Raw genomic sequence first — 22033 nt, 5'->3', positions numbered from 1 at the left:
ACACCTGGTGCTGGGCCCTCTGCACAGAGCCACCCATGTATGTGTGTGGCTCAAAAACCCATTCCAGCTGCTCTGCATAACCCATTGACTCCTGACCACACAGCCACTCCCAGGAGTTGGAGGTTCCAGGAGAGAGTTTCCAGAGCATTCCTTCTGTACCTCGTTGTCTGCAGACATGGACTCTGGAGCTCACTGCTATTGTTCAATTTGGGCCCCTGGCAAACACCTGTGAACCTGTGCTCCAGGCAGTGTGTCATTTTAGGAGCAGCAACACACATTTCAGGGGGACAGGCTGATGCCATTTGCATTTGGAAGCCACAGCCTGAGCCTGTGTCTGTGTGATGCCCACGGCCTGCCCTGAGCCAGGTGGTTTACACACACCTCGCCGGCATGGTCTCCCGCCTCCCCATAGGCCTGGCCCCGCTTTGTATTTGAGGAGGGAGGCTCCCTCCCTGCCTCCACCACACCACACACCGGGCTCCGAGGAGTCCAGCGCCTGGAAAGCGCTGAGTGTTTCTCAGCACTGCCTGCACAGGCTGGCCACCACCGTCTGGCTCAAAATGAAAGTCTCAGAACTTCTAAGATTGCACCAATAATAAGATGTTTGTGATTCACGCAAAGAATCTCCCTTTTATTTTATTTTATTTTAATTAATTAATTTTTTTTTTTTGAGACCGAGTTTTGCTTTTGTTGCCCAGGCTGGAGTGCAATGGCGTGGACTCGGCTCACTGCAACCTCCGCCTCCCAGGTTCAAGCGATTCTCCTGCCTCAGCCTCCTGAGTCGCTGGGATTACAGGCATGTGCCACCACACCCAGCTAATTTTGTATTTTTAGTAGAGACGGGGTTACTCCATGTTGGTCAGGCTGGTCTTGAACTCCCGACCTCAGATGATCCACCTGCCTCGGCCTCCCAAAGTGCTGGGATTACAGGCGTGAGCCCCTGAGCCCGGCCAAGAATTTCACTTTTTTTTCTAAGAGAGAAATGTTAGGGGGAAAATATATATCTATTTTCTCAAGTGTCCATTAACAAACTGTGGTTCATCCATATGATGGAATATTATTCAGCCTTAAAAAGGAGGAAATTCCAACCCAGGCTACCACTCGGTGGACCTTGAGGACATAACACTCAGTGAGAGAGGCCAGTTGCAAAAGGACAAATCCTGTGTGACCCCGTTCCTAGGAGGTCCCTAGAGTCGTCTGATTCACAGAGACAGGAAGTCAGATGGGGGGTGCCAGGGGCTGGGGACAGGGATGGGGAGTGAGTGTTTCATGGGGACAGAGCTTCAGTGCGGGAAGATGATCAAGTTCTGGAGATGACGATGGTGAGGGTTGCACAACCACGTGAATGTGCTTAATGCTGCTGAGCTGTGCACTCATAATGGTTCCGATGGTAACTTTTGTGTTATGTGTATTTGACCGCAGCTTGTAAACATCATACACACACACGCCTGACTGAATCCTGCCTAGCCCCCCAGTCCTTGGGCCCACCCCCAGTAGGGCTGCTGGGCCTCATGGTGGTATGTGTGTTCCTGGCCTAGGTACCGGCCAGCGCAGAAGACGGACAGCCTCGGGGACAGCAGCTCCCACAGCGGCCTGCACAGCACTCCAGAACAGACCACGGCCGCGCAGAACCAGCACCACCAGCAGTACATAGGTGAGGGGCCTGCTCAGGTCCCGGGGCGGGGCTCCCATCTGCTCGCCACACTCCTGGGTTTCAACACCGGCAGAACCAGTGGCGTCCAAGCGTCTGCTTCCGACAGTTTTCTTATGAGACACCTTTTCAGTCAAATAGAAAGTTCTCGATAAACCTTCTTTCTGACATCCCTGAGACTTTAGAATAATCAGCACATGCCAAAAAAATTAATATATAAAATGACCGTCAGAAAAATGAGAAAATAAAATCAAATGACCATCAGAAAGAACACTAGAGGACAGGCGGCTCATGCCCGTGATCCCAACACCTTGGGAGGCCAAGCGGGGAGGATCACTTGAGCTCAGGAGCTCAAGACCAGCCTAGGCAACATACTAAAAAATTAAAAAATTAGCCAGGCATAGTGGCAAGCTCCTGTGGTCCCACCTACTCAGGAGGCTGAGGCAGGAGGATCACTTGAGCCCAGAAGTTCGAGGCTGCAGTGAGCCGTGATCATGCCACTACTCTCCAACCTGGGTGACAGCGAGATTCTGCCTTTAAAATTAATGAAAAAAAAAAGAAAGAACGCTAGATATTCTCTACTCAGGGTGCACCAGGATTTGCCTGCCATCTGGGCTTTCTTCCTTCTTGCCTGGAGCTTTTGGGGTGCTTCTGGTTCCCCAACATGAGGCAGTCTTGGCCTCTTCCCTGGGGGCTGCTCAGGGGACAGCGTTCTCCCCCAGCTGGCCTAGTGGTGGTGCCATCTCTGCCCCGGGGAAGGCCCTAACTCAGAGCCTGCCATGAGGGAGGGCAGCGGGGGGGGGGGGGGGGGGGGCGGCCAAGGAAGGCTCACTGGTGTATCATGATTCAGGTGGGCTCTGTACACACTCAGTGGCTTCCATGTAGTTTATGATCTTTTTTGAGCCCAAACAGAACCCTCCTGGGTTGAGTCTTCGGCAGAGATTGAGGTGGGGTCAGGCCCATCTCCAGGAGGTCACTGCAGGGACATCGTGGCTGGCCTTCTCCCCAAGATGTGCTGCCCTGAGCTGGCTCTGTGGGTACTTGCTGTGTGCCAGGGCCTAGGCTCAGGGCTTTCTCTGTGTCTGTATATTTAATGTTCCTGGGAAGTGACAATATTCTCTCCATTTTCTACCTGAGAAAACTGATGCTTACAAATTCCCTGACTGTGCCAGGCGCGGTGGCTGTCACGCCTGTAATCCCAGCACTTTGAGAAGCCGAGGCAGGCAGATCACTTGAGATTGGGAGTTTGAGACCAACTTGGCCAACATGGCGAAACCCTATCTCTACCAAAAAAAATACAAAATTAGCCAGGCGTGGTGGCACACACCTGTAATCCCAAATACTCGAGAGGCTGAGACAGGAGAATCACTTGAACCCAGGAGGAGGAGGTTTCAGTAAGCCAAGATCATGCCACTGCACTCCAGCCTGGGTGACAGAGCGAGACTCCATCTCAAAAAAACAAAACAAAACAAAACAAACTGCGGGCATGGTGGCTCACGCCTGTAATCCCAGCACTTTGGGAGGCCGAGGTGGGTGGATCACCTGAGGTCAGGAGTTCGAGACCAGCCTGGCCAAAACAAGGCGAAATCCCGTCTCTACTAAAAAATGCAAAAATTAGCCAGCGTCGTGGTGCACACCTGTAATCCCAGCTACTCGGGAGGTTGAAGCAGGAGAATCGCTTGATCCCAGGAGCTGGAGGTTGCAGTGAGCCGAGATCGTGCCACTGCACTCCAGCCTGGGCAATAGAGCAAGGCCCTGTCTCCAAAAAAAAAAAAAGAAAAAGAAAAAGAAAAAGAAAAAACAAATTCCCTGACTGCATGGGATGGGGCAGAGCATCTGTTTCTGGGCCCCCATCCACTGTGGCCTTCCAGTTGTCCGCGGTGTCCTAAGAGCCCCGCCATTTCTGATGTTCCCGTGTTCCTCCCCCAGATGTCTCCCACGTCTTCCCCGAGTTCCCAGCGCCCGACCTGGGCAGCGTCCTGCTGCAGGACGGCGTCACACTGCACGACGTCAAGGCCCTGCAGCTGGTGTACAGACGGCACTGCGAGGTGACCGCCCCAGCCCAGGCAGGCAGCTCCTACGTGTCCCTCCTGGGAACTGCCAGCGCTCAGGCCAGGCGTCCCCGGGTGATGCTGAGGAGATGGAGCCCCGAGCCCCCCCACAAGCATCCTCTCTGAAGCAGCAGCCCCTCCGCATCCATGTCCATCGCCTGCTCCTCTCCTCTCTGTGGTCTCCCTTGGGATTCCAGGGCACCCCGCTGCAGCCCGGATCACGGCTGCTCACTTGACGTGTGCTGAGTGCACGTGATGGGCGCACGCACCCGTCTGTCTCACCGGTCCCTTCATTCCTAGGCAACTGTAGATGTGGTGATGAACCTCCAGTTCCACTACATCGAGAAGCTGTGGCTCTCCTTCTGGAACTCTAAGGCCTCCTCCAGCGACGGCCCCACCTCTCTTCCTGCCAGGTGACTGCCACACCCTGGCTGGGTTCACAGCCCCCCCAGACTTAACCCCCTGCTGACGTCCACAGGTAACCCACAAACAAAAGCCTCAGCTCTCCAAGAATCAGGGCTCAGACCCCTCTGCCTCCATCCGTGTAATTTTCAGACTTGGTAGAGTTGACTTGAAATTCACATTGCCATCCGCCCCTTTTCAAGGTCAGACTGTTTGAATAGGGAGGATTTTAGAGGTGACCATGATACAACCCCAAGTAGAAGTGACCCCAACCCACAGCTGCAGTGAGACACAGTATGACAGTATGACCACTGGCAGGGGAGGGACAGAGTGGACCCCAGGGGGAAACACAGAGGCGCCGGGAGCAACATGGAGGGAGGGGACCCGTCGAGGCTCAGGGACGGGGAGCAAAACCCCAGCTCCACTGTTGGGCAAAAGTCCTGCAGGCTGGCTCTCTGGTCACTCCCGTGGCTGAGTGAGCCCACCTGGGCCAGGCCACAGCTCACCTGTCCCCCCTCCCTCCACAGTGACGAAGACCCCGAGGGCGCCGTCCTGCCCAAGGACAAGCTCATCTCCCTGTGTCAATGCGACCCCATCCTCAGGTGGATGAGGAGTTGCGACCACATCCTCTACCAGGCGCTGGTGGAGATTCTCATCCCCGACGTGCTGAGGCCGGTCCCCAGTAAGTGACCCACGGCCCCGCCCGGCGCCGCTCCATCCTCTCTTCCTGCCTCCTCTGTCCTTTCTTACATGTACATCTTCAGCCACCTCAGACCATCGCTTTCACAGAAAACCCAAAAGTGGCTGGGCGCGGTGGCTCATGCCAGTGATCCCCACACTTTGGGAGGCTGAGGCAGACAAATCGCTTGAGCCCAGGAGTTTCAGACCAGCCTGGGCAACATAGTGAGACCCCGTCTCTAAAAAAAAAAAAAATTTAGCTGGGGCCAGGCAAGGTAGCTCACGTCTGTAATCCCAGCACTTTGGGAGGCCGAGGCGGGCGGATCATTTGAGGTCAGGAGTTTGAGACCAGTGTGACCAACATGGTGAAAACCATCTCTACTAAAAATACAAAGATTTCGCCGGGCATGGTGGCACACGCCTAGTCCCAGCTACTAGGGAGGCTGAGCCAGGAGACTAGATTTAACCCAGAAGGCAGAGGTTGCAGTGAGCCGAGATCACACCACTGCACTCAGCTTGACTCTGTCTCAAAAAAAAAAAAAAAAATGAGCTGGGCACGGTGGTGTGTGCCTGTAGCCCTCGCTATTCTGGAGGCTGAAGTGGAAGGATCACTTGAGCCCAGGAGTTTGAGACCAACCTGAGCAACATAGTGAGACCCCATTTCTAAAAAAAATACAAAAATTACCTGGGTGTGGTGTTGCATGCCTGCAGTCCCAGCGACCCAGGAGGCTGAGGCAGGAGGATCACCTGAGCCCAGGAGGTCGAGGCTGCAGTGAGCTATGATCGCACCACTGCGCTCCAGCCTGGGCAACAGAGCGAGACCCTGTCTCAAAAAAAAATCCCTAAGCGAGAGCCGCTGTGGGCCGTAGAATGTGTGTCCTCTGGCATGCGTATTTGTCCTTGTCTCTGACTGGAGGGGAAGGTCACCGTGGCTCTGGTGAGCTCTACCTGCTGTCAGGACACTGCCAAGAGTAGCTGGGCTGGGCTCGGTGCTTTCTAGAAGGTTCACTGGGGGCATGCAGGCCGGCCTCTGGGAGTAGCCTGCTCGCAGCCCTGGAGCCCTGGAGTCACTGTGCGGGAGGCCTTGGCCTTGGCCCAGGGCCGTGTGGGGTTGCTGCGCACCCTGGTCTTAGAGACGACCGCCAGCCACCTTCCTCCAGCCTCCCCCAAGCCCCACCGTGACACTTCCTGAGTGCCACCCCCTGTAGGAGGGGCAGGGACATGAACTTAGAAGAAGCAGCTGGGACATGGCCCTGGACTCCTGCAGCCTGTTAGGGTAGAGGCTGACCTTTAACCCCCAGCCAGACCCCACTTCCCAGCACCGTGGGATTCCAGGAGACATTTACACCCCAGCGCCCCGCCCTGTGATTTCCCACAGGACTTGGTGGGGTGGGGAGAGAGTGACAGGCACAGTGAGGAAGGAAGCTAGGCCCACGACAGGGCTCACTTGTGCCCTTGGAGACCTCCCAGGGCCTCCAGCTCCTGAGGCAATGACAGCACCCACCACAAGGGGGCCCTCGGGCCAGGCCCGTGCCAAGCTCCCCGAAACCCTGGGAGTCGTCAAGGAAGCTGGGCACAGAGGCCTCACAGCATCAGGACCACGGGCCATGCCCCTCAGGCCATCCACAAACATGCGGGCCCATTAGTACCAGGCAGCTCTCCGTCCTGTTGAGTAAACTCTATGCTCCCTTTGCTGGAAGATGGGAAACAGCAAAAGTATTGCATTTCTCATTTGGCCTGGCCTTGCCTGTCTGCCTGAAAACTGTTCAGGGCAATGCCTTGTTCGAGTTTCTACGTTATGGTGGGAGTTTGGGGTATCTTTCCTTTTGCATTTTAAAATATTTTTCTGGTTTTTTTTAGACAGAGTTTTGCTCTTGTCACTCAGGCTGGAGTGCAGTGGCACGATCTCGGGTCACTGCAGTCTTCGCCTCCTGGGTTCAAGTGATTCTCCTGCCTCAGCCTCCCAAATAGCTGGGACTACAGGCACCCACCAGCACACCCAGATAATTTTTGTATTTTTAGTAGAGATGGGGTTTCACCATGTTGGCCAGGCTGGTCTCGAACTCCGGACCTCAGGTGATCCGCCCACCTCGGACTCCCAAAGTGCTGGGATTACAGGCGTCAGCCACCACACTCGGCCTTTTTCTGTTTTTTTGTTTTTTTTTTTAACAGTCTTATTATTTGCTTCTTATTCTAAGCCACTTTAAAATAAATTAGGAAGTTGGTAGAATGTATTTACGTGTGTGTGTGTTTTTGTCAAGGCCTCTTTCCCTTGGCACTGTTGATATCTGGGGCTGGATCGTTCTCTGGGGTGGGGCCCTCCTGGGCACTGCGGGGTGCTGAGGAGCATCCCTAGCCTCCACCCACTCCATGCCTGAGGCACCCCGCAGTCATGACAACCATTAACATCCCCAGACATCGCCCAGTGTCCCCTGGGGCAGAATCGCACCTGTGAGACCCGCATAGGCAGTGGATGGTGACCAGCAGCACTGGGCCATGCCCGGTTCTTCCGTTTTCTAAGTGTCCTCGGTTCCCCGTCGCCTGTGTGGCTCGTTTTTCGTGGTGGTCATTTTCATTGCACTTGGGCCAGCTCTTACACTGAATGCTGATTTCCAGGGTCCAGTCGCCACCTTTCTCCCTGGTAATATCATGGTCTGTATCCCCCAGGTACCTTGACACAGGCCATCCGTAACTTTGCCAAGAGCTTGGAAGGCTGGTTGACAAATGCCATGAGTGACTTCCCACAACAGGTCATCCAGACCAAGGTACGTCCGGGGCGGGGCCTGGGCTCCCCAACTATGGCTGGGAGGGGCTCCGCTCCAGGACAGCATGAGGACCACTGTGCCCCAGACAGCACTGGCTTCTTCCTCGTGTCATGAGATTAACCGATCCCTTCAGAAAGCCCTGAGCACACTGCCGATGACACATCAGTGCTGGCAGGAAGGGGAACAACAGAAGATGTCATTGACGTCACATCTTTGGGTCAATTCAGAACAGATTGCGTGTTTCTGTGCTCATCTTATTCGGGAAAATTAATCTCCTTGCTGTGACCCTTATTGCCACAATCTTGGCCACAAATCAATCGAATTTGAAATGTAGAGCCTTGGCCGACTTGTGGAAAAGAAAGTGATTACCCACCGTTCTCACGAGCATTTTTTTTTTTTTTTTTTTTTTGAGACAGAGTCTCACTCTGTCGCCCAGGCTGGAGTGCAATGGCACAGTCTCAGCTCACTGCAACCTCCGCCTCCCGGGTTCAAGTGATTCTCCTGCCTCAGCCTCCCGAATAGCTGGGATTACAGGTGCTCGCCACCACACCCGGCTAATTTTTTTGTATTTTCAGTAGAGACAGGGTTTCGCCATGTTGGCCAGGCTGGTCTGGAACTCCTGACCTTAGGTGATCCACCTGCCTTGGCCTCCCAAAGTACCAGGATTACAGGCGTGAGCCACCGCACCCAGCCATCACGAGCATCATCATGAGGTGAGAGGAGGCAGCTGCAGGGCACCCGCCTGCTCTTTGGAATTGATCTCTTAGGCAGTGATGCAAGTATTGATCGGGTCACTGTTAAAAATTCAGATTCAGGGCCAGTGCGGTGGCTCGTACCTGTAATCCCAGCACTTTGGGAGACCGAGATAGGAAGATCATTTGATGCCACGAGTTTGAGACCAGCCTGGGCAACAACAAGCGAGACCCCATCTCTTAAAAAAAAAAAGATTCCCAGGCCACACCCACTAAAAATGTGATCCTGTAGCACCCAGGAATCTGTGGTCTCAACAGCCCCCCCAGAGAACCACAGGGACTCTAGAAGTGGGCATGGCGACAGTTGTGATTCTAACGCAGCAGCACACGGGCTTCGGTTAGCGACGCGTGTGATGCGCCAGCGAGGTCTCCTCTTCGCTGATTCTCACTCGCTGGGTCCTTAAGAATAGCAGGAGGTTCCCTCTTCCCTGCCCAGGTTGCTGTTTCCCGCTCCCTCCTCCCTGTGTTGTCCCTGAGCCCACGCACCCCTGCAAGGAGCGCAGCGGAACAGGCTCTCCCCGCGAACCCCTGCTCACCACGAGCCCTGGCTTACAGGTGGGCGTCGTCAGTGCCTTCGCCCAGACGCTGCGGCGCTACACGTCCCTCAACCACCTGGCGCAGGCGGCCCGGGCGGTGCTGCAGAACACGTCCCAGATCAACCAGATGCTCAGCGACCTCAACCGCGTGGACTTTGCCAACGTGCAGGTGACCTCCTCCACACCGTCCCCAGGGCCTGGGCTTCCCGCCATCCAGCAAAACCAGCAAAACCAGCAAACCCACCAAGTGGAGCCCGTGGCACAACCTGGCCCCTGCCCCGGGCCTGGCCACGGTTCTGTTGCATGACACGGGTCCCAGGCCAAAGCCCACCCACAGCCCCCAGCTCTCTCCACTCCATCATCTCTCAGGGCCCTCTGGAGTCCAGGCGCTGTGGCCAACACTTCTGCTTATTTTCCTCACAAAGGCCCCCAGCTTCCAGGATCGAGGCACCACGTTGACTCTCCCTGTGGCCACTTTCCTGGCTGTGTCCTCTGGGCTCGGCAAAGGGCGGGCCCACAGCAGATTCCGAGCTATGCTTATTTCAGGCCCTGGGTTTATCCATTAAATAAATAAATGCACACACACACATTTAGAAGTGACCCCTTTAAAACAAAACTAAACGAAGACCTCGTATAGCATGAGCTTTGATCCAGAAAGACCCAGGTATGGGTCCCCGGAAGCTGGGTAGGATCCCCCTCGGCTCTCTACTCTGCCCCTGTGACGGGAGACACAGGGCTTGGCTTGCAGCCGTCCAGGTCAAGGGCGAGAAGGCTCAAGCACAGCATGATGTCCCGCCCTGAGCATGGCTAGGTCCGGGGAGGGCTGCCGTGGCTGGGGGTCCGCGTTGCTGACGCTGGCCTCCGCCCTGCCCACAGGAGCAGGCCTCGTGGGTGTGCCAGTGCGAGGAGAGTGTGGTGCAGCGGCTGGAACAGGATTTCAAGCTGACCCTGCAGCAGCAGAGCTCCCTGGACCAGTGGGCCAGCTGGCTGGACAGCGTGGTCACCCAGGTCCTGAAGCAGCATGCCGGCAGCCCCAGCTTCCCCAAGGCCGCCCGGCAGTTCCTGCTGAAATGGTCCTTTTACAGGTTAGTCCCGCCAGACCTCTGAGAGAATTCTGGCGGGTGGGGGGCTCCGAGAGAAACTTCTAGAGGGTAGGGGGCTCGGCTGGTGAGCTCAGAGAAAAACAGGGCTCAGCAGAGTTGCAGCAGTGCCTGAACCTGCAAAAACAACTACCTGGCTGGGGGCCTCACTCATGACCAGCAGCTCCCAGGGGCAGGCCCAGAAGGCCACCGTGGCCTAAAAACTAAGTTGCAAGTTCTGCAGACAGAAATCATCACGGGGCTGGGCATGGTGGCTCATACTTATAATCCCACCACTATGGGAGGCCAAGGCAGGAGGATGGCTTGAGACCAGAAGTTCGAGACCACCCTGGGGAAAATATCAGGACCTCTACAAAAGGTAAAAAAACTTAGCTGGATGTGGTGGCATGTGCCTGTGGTCCCAGCTACTTGGGAGGCTTAGGTGGAAGGATCTTTAAGCCCAGGTGGTCCTGGCTACAGTGAGCCAAGATTGCACCACTGTACTCCAGCCTGAGTGACAGAGCAAGACCCCATCTCTAAGGGGGGGGAAAAAAGCTATCTCAGAACTGAAGGGCACAAGGAGGCTCCTGGTGAAATTTCGAAACACCAAGTTTGAGAAACAACCATAAAAGCTTCCAGAGAGAAAGAAACAGGCTGGGGATGGGAGCAGCATTAGACTTCCGAACAATGTGCAGAAACCCAGAAGGCAGTAGAGTGAGGTCCTGAGAGCTCTGAAGGGAAATCATTTCCAAGCTACAGACCTACCCTGTGCAGACCAGGGCAGGGGAGCCAAGGCTTCCAGAGGGATCGTCCCCAGGAAAGGCACCAAGATGCCTCCTGCAGTTCTGTCAGGGAGTTTTAGTCTTGCTGAGTACGTGGAAAAGTGTGCATTTTTTAAAAAAGAGCCAGTTATTACCCCAGGAAGAAATAAAGCTGTTCTGTGACTGACAGACCCCCCATGACCCAGCACATGGATGAGCTATGGCCACAGGGCCAAATTGTTATCCCCACCTGTATTAGTCCATTCTCACGCTGCTGATACAGACATACCCAACACTGGGTAATTTATAAAGAAAAATAGGTTGAATGGACTCACAGTTCCACCTGGCTGGGGAGGCCTCACAATCATGGCGGAAGGCCAAGGAAGAGCAAAGGCACATCTTCCATGGCAGCAGGCAAGAGAGCATGTGCGGGGGAACTCGCCTTTATAAAACCATCGGATCTCATGAGACTTATTCACTCTCAAGAGAACAGCACAGGAAACATCTGCCCCCATGATTCAGTTGCCTCCCACCGGGTCCCTCCCACAACACGTGGGGATCATTACAATTCAAGGTGAGATTTGGGTGGGGACACAGAGCCAAACCATATCACTGCCCCAGCCCATTGTGCAAATAAAGTTTTATTGGAACCTCAGCCACATGCATTCATTCACAGATCAGCTACAGCTGTCAATGCAAATAGAACAGTGTGACTGTTGGGTACAAAGCTGAAAATATTTACTATCTGGCAAGTGTGAAAACGAGTTTGCCTGGCTGGGCGCAGTGGCTCAGGCCTGTAATCCCCACGCTTTGGGAGGCTGAGGCAGGTGGATCACTTGGGGTCAGGAGTTCAAGACCAGACTGGCCAACATGGCGAAACCCCATATCTACTAAAAATATAAAAATTAGTCAGGCGTGGTGGTGGGCACCTGAAATCCCAGCTACTTGGGAGTCTGCAGCAGGAGAATCGCTTGAATCCGGGAGGCAGAGGTTGCAATGAGCCGAGATTGTGCCACTTCACTCCAGCCTGGGCAACAGGAGCCAAACTCCGTCTCAAGAAGAAAAAAAAAAAAAAAAAGAACAAGTTTGCTGACCCCTCAGCTGGCCAGCCAGCACCCCTGTTCTCAGCTCTCTCCTTACACACTCCCCTGGCCACGCTGCCTCAGGGCCTTTGCACCTGCCCCCCTTGCCTGGAACATCTTTCCCCCCACACAGCCACGCAGAGAAACCCATCATCTGCAGAGAAACCCCCCACCCCCAGCCTCTGTAAGTAAGACGGCCCATTCTTTCCCACTTTGCATGCCCTATGCCCTGCCTTTCTCCTGGCATTGACCGTCACCTGTCATCTGTTCACTTGTCTGTTGTCTGTCTCCTGCATGATCAGGCACGCTACCTGAGTGCCAGGACCTTGCTTCTGTTTAAATGCTGGCTGAGTGAATGAATGAGAGGAACCACACACCTAACAGACTGTGCGGCTCTGCCATGGACCTAGCACACCATTGCCACATAACAAAAACACCAGTGTAGCCAGAAATTACAATAAAGCCACACTGGGGTAATGGGGGAGGAAGAGCAAGAGAAGACAGCGTAGGGATGCCGATGCCAGTCTCCATGGACAGAGGGAAGGTTGCAAGCGGAAGAATCGAGAAGAGCAGAGTGAGCGCAGGACTGAGGGGCCTGCCAGCCAGAGAAGAGCACATCTCAGAGCTGGAGGGGATCGGGGTCACATCTGCAAGGTGGGGGTGCTCTTCACAAGGGAGACCGAGACACTGTTCCACTTCATTCTCTTGTTTGCTTGTTTTTTGAGACAGAGTCTCGCTTTGTCACCAGGCTGGAGTGCAGTGGTGCGATCTCGGCTCACTGCAACCTCCCCCTCCTGGGTTCAAGCACTTCTCATGCCTCAGCCTCCTGAACAGCTGGGATTACAGGCGCCCACCACCAGGCCTGGCTGATTTTTGTATTTTTAGTAGAGACGGGGTTTTGCCATGTTGGCCAGGCTGCTCTCAAACTCCTGACCTCAGGTGATCCATCTGCCTCAGCCTCCCAAAGTGCTGGGATTCCAGTTGTGAGCCACCACGCGTGGTCTGACTTCATTCTTATGCACGTGCAGTGCCATCAGAAAAAATAAAAATTAGGTTTACGGGATTTATTTCTGTAGCACCCAGTAGAAAATGGTAGCATGTGGGCTGAGGCCTTGGCTGGTCATCCCCAAGCTCTGGCTGGGCCTCCCTTGGTGGTGGTTGGCCGATGCTCCTACTCTCTGGGAGCTGCGAGCCCATTTGGGAACCCACAGATGCCGGGGTGACCGCAGGCGATGTTCTGGAAATACTTTGGACTGAAGCATCACACCAGACACCGGGGCTGTGGGGAAGCTGGTTGCAGAGTGCCAGCACCTCATCTGTGTGGGGGACGCCTTTGGGGAAAGGGGGCTTGGGAGCCAAGCTGGGTGGGCCCGGAGGAACAGGAGGGGGCTGGGGGCTTTGCAGCTATGCTTAACACTTAAGGATAGACAGCTTTGGTGGTCTTCATAGCACGGCTGTCTTTGCCTTTCTGAAGCCTGTGTCTTCTTATTGCTACAATACCGATTAGATGTAACTGAGAGTTTATGAAAGTATACTTCGAGCCGGGGCAGTTGGGCATTGGGGGCCGCCTGGCTTGTAGGCCAAAGTTTTAAATCAGGTGCCACTGTATATAAGTCCTTTAGGTCTTATAGGAGGATTGAGACATTGTTCCACTTCATTCTTTTTTTTTGAGATGCAGTGTTGCTCTGTCGCCCAGGCTAGAGTGCAGCAACATGATCTCGGCTCACTGCAGCCTCCGCCTCCCAGGTTCAAGCAATTTTCCTGCCTTAGCCTCCCAAGTAGCTGGGATTACAGGCATGTGCCACCATGCCTCACTAATTTTTGTATTCTTAGTAGAGATGGGGTTTCACCATGTTGGCCAGGCTGGTCTAGAACTCCTGACCCCAAGTGATCTGCCCGCCTTGGCCTCCCAAAGTGCTGGGATTACAGGCGTGAGCTACCGTGCCTAGCCCCCTTTGGTCTTATACTGATCCTTTAGGTCAGGGTCCGCCTCTACTGGAAAGAACCAGGTAGTATTTGCAGCCATCCTAGGAAAGACAACATAGGAATGGGCATGACGCGTGCCAGTGAAACTGTCTGTGGACACCAGAATGTGAATTCCATGTAATTTCCACGTGCCACCGGATATAATTATTCTTTTGACTTTTTCCAACCATTTCAAAATGTAAAGCATCGTCAGCTCACAGGCTGAGGGCTGGATGCGGACTGGATCTGGGCTGAAGTCTCTGAAACCCCTGCTTTCGCTGACAGAGACTAAAGCACCCTGGCTTTTTGTCTTGTTTTTAGGTGCCTGAAACCACAGGCTGAGGAATGGCGGGAGGTGGCAAGGATACGGGGAAGGTGGGGAAAGGCGCCTCCTGCTGGGGAGACAGGCACCAGCTGCCAGCCTGTGCTCTGATGCGGAGTCCGAAATGTCACTAAAAGACTCACCAGCTAAGATCCCGTCTAGCGCCTGTGCTAGCACCAGCCACAGTTGTGTTTCCAGCAGCCTGTCGCTTTGGGGCTGACTGCCCATCTCCCTCTCCTGTTCCCCAGGTGGTCTCTGGAACTGAGCAGGCAGGCCTGCCCCACCTGTCCGTCACGTGGGCCCAGGGTGTCGGCAGCCCGTCAGCCCCCCGTAGACTGGCAGGTCTTAGGATCACTCAGCCTCTGAGTTCCCCAGGGAACGTAGAGCAGGGGGTGTGTTGCTGCCATGAAGTCTGGCCCGGGGCCCGGGGCCCAGGTTCCATGCTCCCCTGAGGGTCCCCAGCCTCTGTCCGCTTGTCCCCAGCTCCATGGTGATCCGGGACCTGACCCTGCGCAGCGCCGCCAGCTTCGGCTCCTTCCACCTCATCCGCCTGCTCTACGACGAGTACATGTTCTACCTGGTGGAGCACCGCGTCGCGGAGGCCACCGGAGAAACGCCGATCGCTGTGATGGGAGAGGTGAGGACCCTCCTGGGTGGGACGGCCGGGGCTTGGCCGGGCCTGTGGGGAGAGGGTGGTGTGCTCTGAGCAGCCCAGAGAGAGGACACTCGCAGGTCCCACTGCTCTGCCGCCCGGACAGATCCGCAGCTCGATAAAGAACAAGCCACAGAAACGGGTCCACTCGTGCCAGGACACAGCAGTGTCTTTCAAAACATCAAAACCACAAGTTTTATCAGCACCGGGAAGGATTTGGGGCTCTGTCCAAGTTCACAGTCACCATCAAACCACTGGCTCTGGAAGGAGGTTGTCCTTGGGTGTCCTGCCACGCAGGGGAGGCCTCGGACACACCACCCAAAGTTTTCTTTTTATTGTGGTAACATACACATAGGGTGATATTTTCATGTTAAAGCGCACAATAAAGTGGCGTTTAGCACGTTCACAACGTGCAGCTGGCGCCACTGTCCAGTTCCAGAACATTCCATCACCCCAAAAGGAAACCCCATCCCCAGGAGCAGTTGTTCCCAAGCCCCTCCTGCAGCACAGCACCCACGCAGCCCCCTCCTGCCTCTGTGGATCGGCCTGTCCTGGACACTTCATAGAAATGGGATCACACACTGTGTGGTCTTTTGTGTCCAGCGTCTCTCACGGAACGTGACATCCGCGCTGTGGCCTGGGTCAGAGCCTGGTTCCTCTCCTGGCGAGTTGTGCTCCAGTGCGTGGCTGGCCACGCTGTGCTGACCCCTCGTCCCTCCGTGCTGCAGGTCGCTCCCTCTCTGTGGCCATGGTGAGCGGTGCTGCGTGGGCGTGTGTGGGCAGGTGTTTGTGCACACGCTCCCTCTCTGTGGCCATGGTGAGCGGTGCTGCATGGGCGTGTGTGGGCGGGTGTTCGTGTGCTCGCCTGTGTTCAGTTCTTCGGGGTCCACACCTTGGAGTGGACTTGCTGGGCTGCATGGGATGGCCTGGAGGAAGAAACGAGGTGATGCTTGATGAATGGCGGGGTCCCTGCACTCTTACTACCCAGGGGCCACAGCACTCTAAGAGTTGGTGGCCAGGGCCCCACAACGTGTGCAGAAACTGTGGAAGCTGTCTGTTCTCTGCACATGGGCGTGGACGCCGGGCTTTGGGGCAGCCAAGGAGTGGTTTTCCTGCTGTATACAGACTTCAGGGAGCAAAGATAATTTGGCCCATGGCTCTTCCATGCCACCTTAAAACCTGGAGCAGCCGCACCCAGGGGACCTTGGGAGCCAGCTGCTGTCCCCTCGCTGCCCCGAGCAGTCAGCACCCTCCACCCCCAGCAGCTCCCAGAGGCGGCCTGGACAGGGCACATGGACCCACCCAGACACCTGGCAGCATCAGAGCCACATTTCAGGGCAGGCCCCAGCTGCTTACCTGTGAATGGAGGACGTGGCTCAAGGCAAGGTTGGGCCGGCATCCCCAGAGCCCCCAAACAGCAACTGCCGCCCCTCTGCAGGCGCCCCTGACTCCAGGTTTCTCTTTCAGTTCAACGATCTCGCCTCTCTGTCGCTGACGCTGCTTGACAAAGGTAGGTAGGTGCGTCTGCGGCTTTCCCAGCACGGCTCTCCCAGGAGGGTGGTACTCCTGGCCGTGGCCTGTCCGCCCCATCTCATGATGAGCAGGTGGAAATTGGGGCAGCCCCTTGGGGGGTGAGGGCCCTGGGATCTGTCATCCGGACAGTGGGTGATGCCTGGGCAGCAGATGCCACTGAAGACTGGCTCGGCTGGGGCTCAGAGTGCCGCCGGCCTCTGGGTAGCCGCTGCCCAGGGACCTCAGCACCAGGCCTGGACCAGGCAGCCCCTGGTCTCCTGCGCCCACGCCCAGCAGGAGAGTGGGACAGGCAGGCCAGAGGGACCCCTGGGCCCCGTCTCTGCCCCACGCGGGTGGGAGGACCCCAGAGGCCCCAGCCCTGTGGGGAGCAGGCCCCAGGCCCATCGGCGCTGGGGAAGGGAGGCACAGGGCAGAGGCTCTTTCGCCTGGCCCACCTGGGGGCACCTCTGGGTGACGGCAGGGTGGGGGAGGACAGGTCAGCCTGGAGCAGAGGCCGAGGCGGGGTCCACAGGCTGCCACATGTCCTCAGCGCCCTGCCTGGCATGCTGGAGCAGTTCTCGGAACGTGCGCTTCCCCATCTCCCTCTCCTGCCCTCCTGTTGATGGACACTGACCCTACCCCTCCCTCCGCAGATGACATGGGCGATGAGCAGCGCGGCAGCGAGGTGGGCCCGGAAGCCCGCAGCCTGGGTGAGCCCCTGGTAAAGCGGGAGCGCAGTGACCCCAACCACTCCCTGCCGGGCATCTAGCAGCCCCGGCCGGCGCCTCCGCAAGGTTCCAGAAGATGCCGCCTGGTCACTCTGGGAACCTGGATTTCACCGGCTCCACCAAATTAGTGCCTCTTAGATGATGTGATGTTTACTTTGACTCAAGCGGGGGCTCCCGGGGTCAGTGTTCAAGAAGGAAAGCAGTTGTTGAAGCTACAGAAGCCCAGGCCGGGGCTCCCACTGGCTGTAGCTGTGCTCTGGGTCCCCAGGTCCCTGCGCAGCCACCAGGGCCACACCAGGCCATGGGTTCCTTGTTCTGGACAAACCCTCCTCTGCTGGAATCCTGGACTTTGGCCCCAGTCCCTTTAAGAGCTGAAGGGGCTTTGCTGAGAGCACTGGCCTCTGCACTCAACTGGAACCAATTTTCACCATGATTTTAAAAATTAAAAAAACCTGACAGAGCCCGACTAGAAAGGGACGGCCTCTCCCCTCCTACCTGCCACCGCTGGGGAGGCACAGAGCTTGCCAGCATCCCTGGAGTCCCCTCAGGAATGGAAAGTGGAGTGCCCTTGTCTGGTAGCACCATGTGGGAGGGACCCCGCTGGGCGCAGTGCCCTGTGGCCTTTTAGAGCCAGACCTCCCTGCCCAATGCCCCGAGGTGGGAGGCCGGCTGTGCTGCAGGAACCCATCTCCAGATGCCAAAGGACTTGAGGGGCAGCTGACAATCGCTGTGTCCCGGCAGATCCGCAGCTCGAAAAAGAACAAGCCACAGAAACGGGCTCGCTCGTGCCAGGACACAGCAGTGTCTTTCAAAAAATCAAAACCAGAAGTTTTATCAGCAGCAGGAAGGATCTGGGGCTCTGTCCAAGTTCACCGTCACCATCAAGCCACTGGCTGTGGAAGGAGTTTGTCCAACAGGGTCCGTGTCACAGCCGCAACTGCAGAAAGCAGCCATCCCACGTGTCATCCAAACAGCAGTGCCTGCGTCCCGCTCCACGGAGTCTTCCAGAACACCTCCCTCTGAATTCATCCCGGAGCACCCCACCCCCAGCAAGTCCCACCTGGACCTCTTCAAAGTCAAAACTCTTCTCTCGGGACAAACAAATATTCGGGACTTTCAAAGCCCTGAACTTGAGACACCAAGTTTGTCTCCATGGAAACACGTAGCCGCTGCAGTTGGACAGCTGCGTGCTGGAGTTCTGTCCCCAAACCAACTGCAGAGAAGAAAGACGAGCCTCGGCCCAGGACGCGATTTCTAACGAAATGCAATAGTTTTCTCTTTTTGGAAAAATGTTTATACCAATAGTTTTGTGCGCTAATTGTTATTAGAACGTTTCTTATGAATGTGTACATTGCAGTATATTCAGTCCCAAATGTTTTGTTCTCATTCACACAGAAGGTACTAATGTCAGCTCACGTGGCCTTTAAAAACCTTACTTCCCCACCCGCGAGAGCTCAGAGCATCGCTGGGCCTGCGCCAGAGTGAGGGGTGCAGGAAGAGAAAGACGTGTGCTCACTTTAGAAACGAAAAGCTGGGAAAAATCACACTGTTTGTCTGGTCGTATAGCCCAAACCTGAGTTGAAATCAGACAGAAAGAAAGTCTTTAAAATATACATCTCCTCTCCTTGGAGACACTGAAGCTCACAGTTAACGGATTGTAATGCCCGGCTTTTCCTCACTCCTGGTAACCAATACAAGCTGGTTTCTGCCTTAGGCTCCGGCCCGTCTTTCTGATCCAAGAGGAGGAACAGAGGTGGCAGCGAAGCCACAAGCCTCTCAGGCCTGGTCTCGTTTTTCATAGCAGTAAACACACTGAGCGTGCCCATTTTTGGACTCACTGTCCACACTCCAGGCCCTGTCCCCCCGCCCTGGGACACCAGCCTGCCGGGCTTGCACCACTCAAGACCCAGAGGGGAAGCCACAGAGGTGCCCCCTGCACTTGCCTGCGGGCTCCCTGGGGAATGTTCTAGTGCCTTCCAAAAGGAGCCCGGGCCCCTTACTTCCTTAGCAAGGCCCATCCTGAGCCGGTGATGGGGCAGAAACCGTTCTTTGTCCAGGATGGTCAACGGCTCCTGTTTACACTTTGGGTTTTTTCTGTTTTGTGTTTTTTTTTTTTTAAGAGACGGTCTCATTCTATCACCCCAGCTGGAGTGCAGTGGCACTATCATAGCTCACCACACCCTCAACCTCTTGAGCTCAGGTGATCCTCCCACCTCAGCCTCCCCAAGTAGCTGGGACTATAGGCGTGCGCCACCACATCCAGCTAATTTTTTTTTTTTTTTTTTAGAGACGGGGGTCTTCCTATGTTGCCCAGGCTGGACTCAAACTCCTTGGCTCAAGCGATCCTCCCACCTTGGCCTCCCAAAGTGCTGCGATTACAGGCGTGAGCCACCGCCCCGGCCTCCTGTTTACACTTGTTACAGGCTAGACCCACTCGGATCTAGCGGAGGAAGCGGGTGCGCCAGTCTCGGATGCAAACCACCGGTTGTCCGCAGGGTTTACTTGGGCCAAACTTCAGAATCATTGAGAATCAGTGCATGAGCTTGCTCAAAAATGGCCGATTCCTGGACCCATTCCACAAGGAGCATGACTCGGTGGGATTCGGATAGGGGCCAGGAAGCGTGTTGTTGCTCCCATTCCCTCTCAGGGGACTGCGGTGCAGGGCTATAGGACTTTGAAGAAACCCTACAGAGGCGAGCAATGGGCTCAGGAACCAGGCAGGGCCCACCTGCGGGAGGGAGGGTGGCCCACAGAGGCTAATACAGTTCCCGGTCAGCTGCCCCTAAATCTGTTTCCCGAGTGCCAGGCCAGTGCCCCGTATGCTCCCAGGGACGCTCGGCCTTTGCCCCAGCCCAGGCCTGTCTCAGGCGACACTAGAATCGCCCCTCACTTCCCTAGGCTGGGACTCCAGGACCCCACTGTGTCCTGACGGTGCCAACTTCAGCCAGGAAATCCACTCGCCCCACCCCCTGCTGGGTCACAATTTCAGACCTTCCTCCAGCTGAGACCCCTGAGCCAAATTAGGCAAGTGCCAACTCACCCACCTCCCCAGCCCCTGAAAATCCAGGCCCAGTGTGGACTGCAGGGCCCAGAGTAGGAGACCCAAGCCCTGCCCATGGGGCCTGAGAGGCTGGGGAGAGCGGGAGCTCAGAGCATGGGGGATGGTGCCCCAGGAAAGAGGAGCCTACTTGAGGTCCTCAGGCCATCATGTGCCTCCAAAGCCCTCCGGGTAGGTCCCCAGGGTGCAGCCGCCTCAGAAAAAAAAAAAAGGGGGAACCTTGGTCTTACCAAGCACCTCTAGGGGGTACTGGCCGTAATCACAGCAGGCTCCACGCTAGACACTTCTATCCCATCTCCTATTTTTGATGACCTAAGGTAGATGTAATCCCCATTGTACACATGGGAAAAGCAAGGTTGCTGGCTGGAATGCAGATGTGATGGCTAGAGCACAGCAGCCACAGTGGACCTCAAGGTGGAAGCCCCATGATAAGGATGGGAAAGCAATAAGTCAGAAGGAGCCTGGGTCCCCGGTGATGATGGAACTGCCATTACAGCCCTGACCTCCAGACAGACGTCAGCAAGGAGGTGTGGGCAGCCCCAGAGATGTCCCTGCCTTCACAAACTTTCTGGTGGCAGGAACTCCCTTGCAAGATGGGAGGGGACCCCAGACACTGCAGCTGACAGCGTGCTAAGAAGGGGGAGATGCGGGCCAGGCGCGGTGGCTCACCCCTGTAATCCCAGCACTTTGGGAGGCCGAGGCGGGTGGATCACGAGGTCAGGAGATTGAGACCATCCTGGCTAACATGGTGAAACCCCATCTCTACTAAAAATACAAAAATTAGCCGGGTGTGATGGTACACGCCTGTAGTCCCAGCTACTGGGGAGGCTGAGGCAGGAGAATCGCTTGAACCCAGGAGGAGGAGCTTGCAGTGAGCCAAGATCACATCACTACACTCCAGCCTGGGTGACAGAGCGAGACTCCGTCTCAAAAAAACAAAAAAAGAAAGGGGAGATGCTCCAGCTAGAGTGCCCCCGACCCCCGCCAACCACTGCCACCCCTGTTTTCCTCCTGCCTCTGGCTGCTGCCCCTTCTGTGCCTGGGTCCTGCCCACTCCTCTCCTCCTTCTACCCCCTCAGTCCCCTCAGCCACTCCCAGAATGGAAATACCCTCCACGAGCTGCTGACTTCACCTCTGCCCAGAGCTCCTGGGTGCCTGGCCCTCGGCAGAGCAAGACAGCAGCCCGGCATCTGGCCGTCCAGACCTCCTCCCCGTGTCTCCATCACAGCGTTGGCAGCACCGTCCGTCCCGCATTGCCCCGCCCCTCCCCGCCCCGCCCCGCCCCGCCCCTTGGCCCTGCTCCTCAAAATGGCCGCCATCTGCCCGCTTCTCCCCTTCTCTTTGCTACTCCCCAGCTCCTCCTCGGCCAGGAAAGGCAGAGTGGCGGGGATTAGACTGCACAAGTTTGAGAGTCAGCTCCACAGTCATTCACTGTGCCGTCAATTAAATTACCTTCATCAGTTTCTCCCACTGGAAAAGAGACAATAAAAATACCTCATGGTGTTGTGAGAAAGAAAGTCAATATACAAAAAGCACTGGACTAAGCCTTCAAGAGTTGTTTCTGCCCCTCGCACTGCAGTATCCAGATGGGGAGGTGTCAGATAATTCTCTGGGGTGGGCCCGTACTGGGCACTGCAGGGTGCTGAGTAGCATCCTTGGCCTCCACCCAGTCCGTGCCAGTGTGTCCGGAATTGGTGGGTTCTTGGTCTGGCTGACTTCAAGAATGAAGCCGCGGACCCTCGTGGTGAGTGTTACAGCTCTTAAGGCAGTGCGTGTGGAGTTTGTTCCTTCTGATGTTGGGATATGTTTGGAGTTTCTTCCTTCTGGTGGGTTCCTGGTCTCGCTGGCTCAGGAGTGAAGCTGCGGACCTTCGCGGTGGGTGTTACAGCTCTTAAGGCGGTGCGTCTGGAGTTGTTCGTTCCTCCCGGTGGGCTTGTGGTCTCACTGGCTTCAGGAGTGAAGTTGCGGACTTTCGCAGTGTTACAGCTCATAAAAGCAGTGTGGACCCAAAGAGTGAGCAGCAGCAAAATTTCTTGCAA

At 55.9% G+C, this 22033-nt stretch overlaps 1 protein-coding gene across 22 annotated transcripts in view; it reads left to right on the top strand.

The window, feature by feature from the left end:
* Positions 1–18649, top strand: part of RFX2 (regulatory factor X2) — a 163470-nt gene extending 144821 nt beyond the window's left edge. For 12 of the 22 annotated variants that reach the window (XM_054538304.2, XM_054538313.2, XM_063719098.1 and 9 more), the window contains 11 exons: positions 1539–1654; positions 3581–3699; positions 4003–4115; positions 4632–4786; positions 7450–7547; positions 8855–9004; positions 9712–9920; positions 14528–14681; positions 16164–16206; positions 16862–16918; positions 17678–18295. In XM_054538304.2, the coding sequence (XP_054394279.1) occupies positions 1539–1654; positions 3581–3699; positions 4003–4115; positions 4632–4786; positions 7450–7547; positions 8855–9004; positions 9712–9920; positions 14528–14681; positions 16164–16206; positions 16862–16918; positions 17678–18102 (1639 nt within the window). In that variant the 3' untranslated portion in view covers positions 18103–18295. 22 annotated transcript variants of the gene reach the window in all.
* The last annotated feature ends 3384 nt before the right edge of the window (positions 18650–22033 follow it).

This window comes from Pongo abelii, chromosome 20, assembly GCF_028885655.2.
Source record: "Pongo abelii isolate AG06213 chromosome 20, NHGRI_mPonAbe1-v2.0_pri, whole genome shotgun sequence".
NCBI classification, from domain to species: domain Eukaryota; kingdom Metazoa; phylum Chordata; class Mammalia; order Primates; family Hominidae; genus Pongo; species Pongo abelii.
The sequence above is the reverse complement of the archived record's forward strand: the minus strand, read 5'-3'. Positions and strand labels throughout refer to the sequence as shown.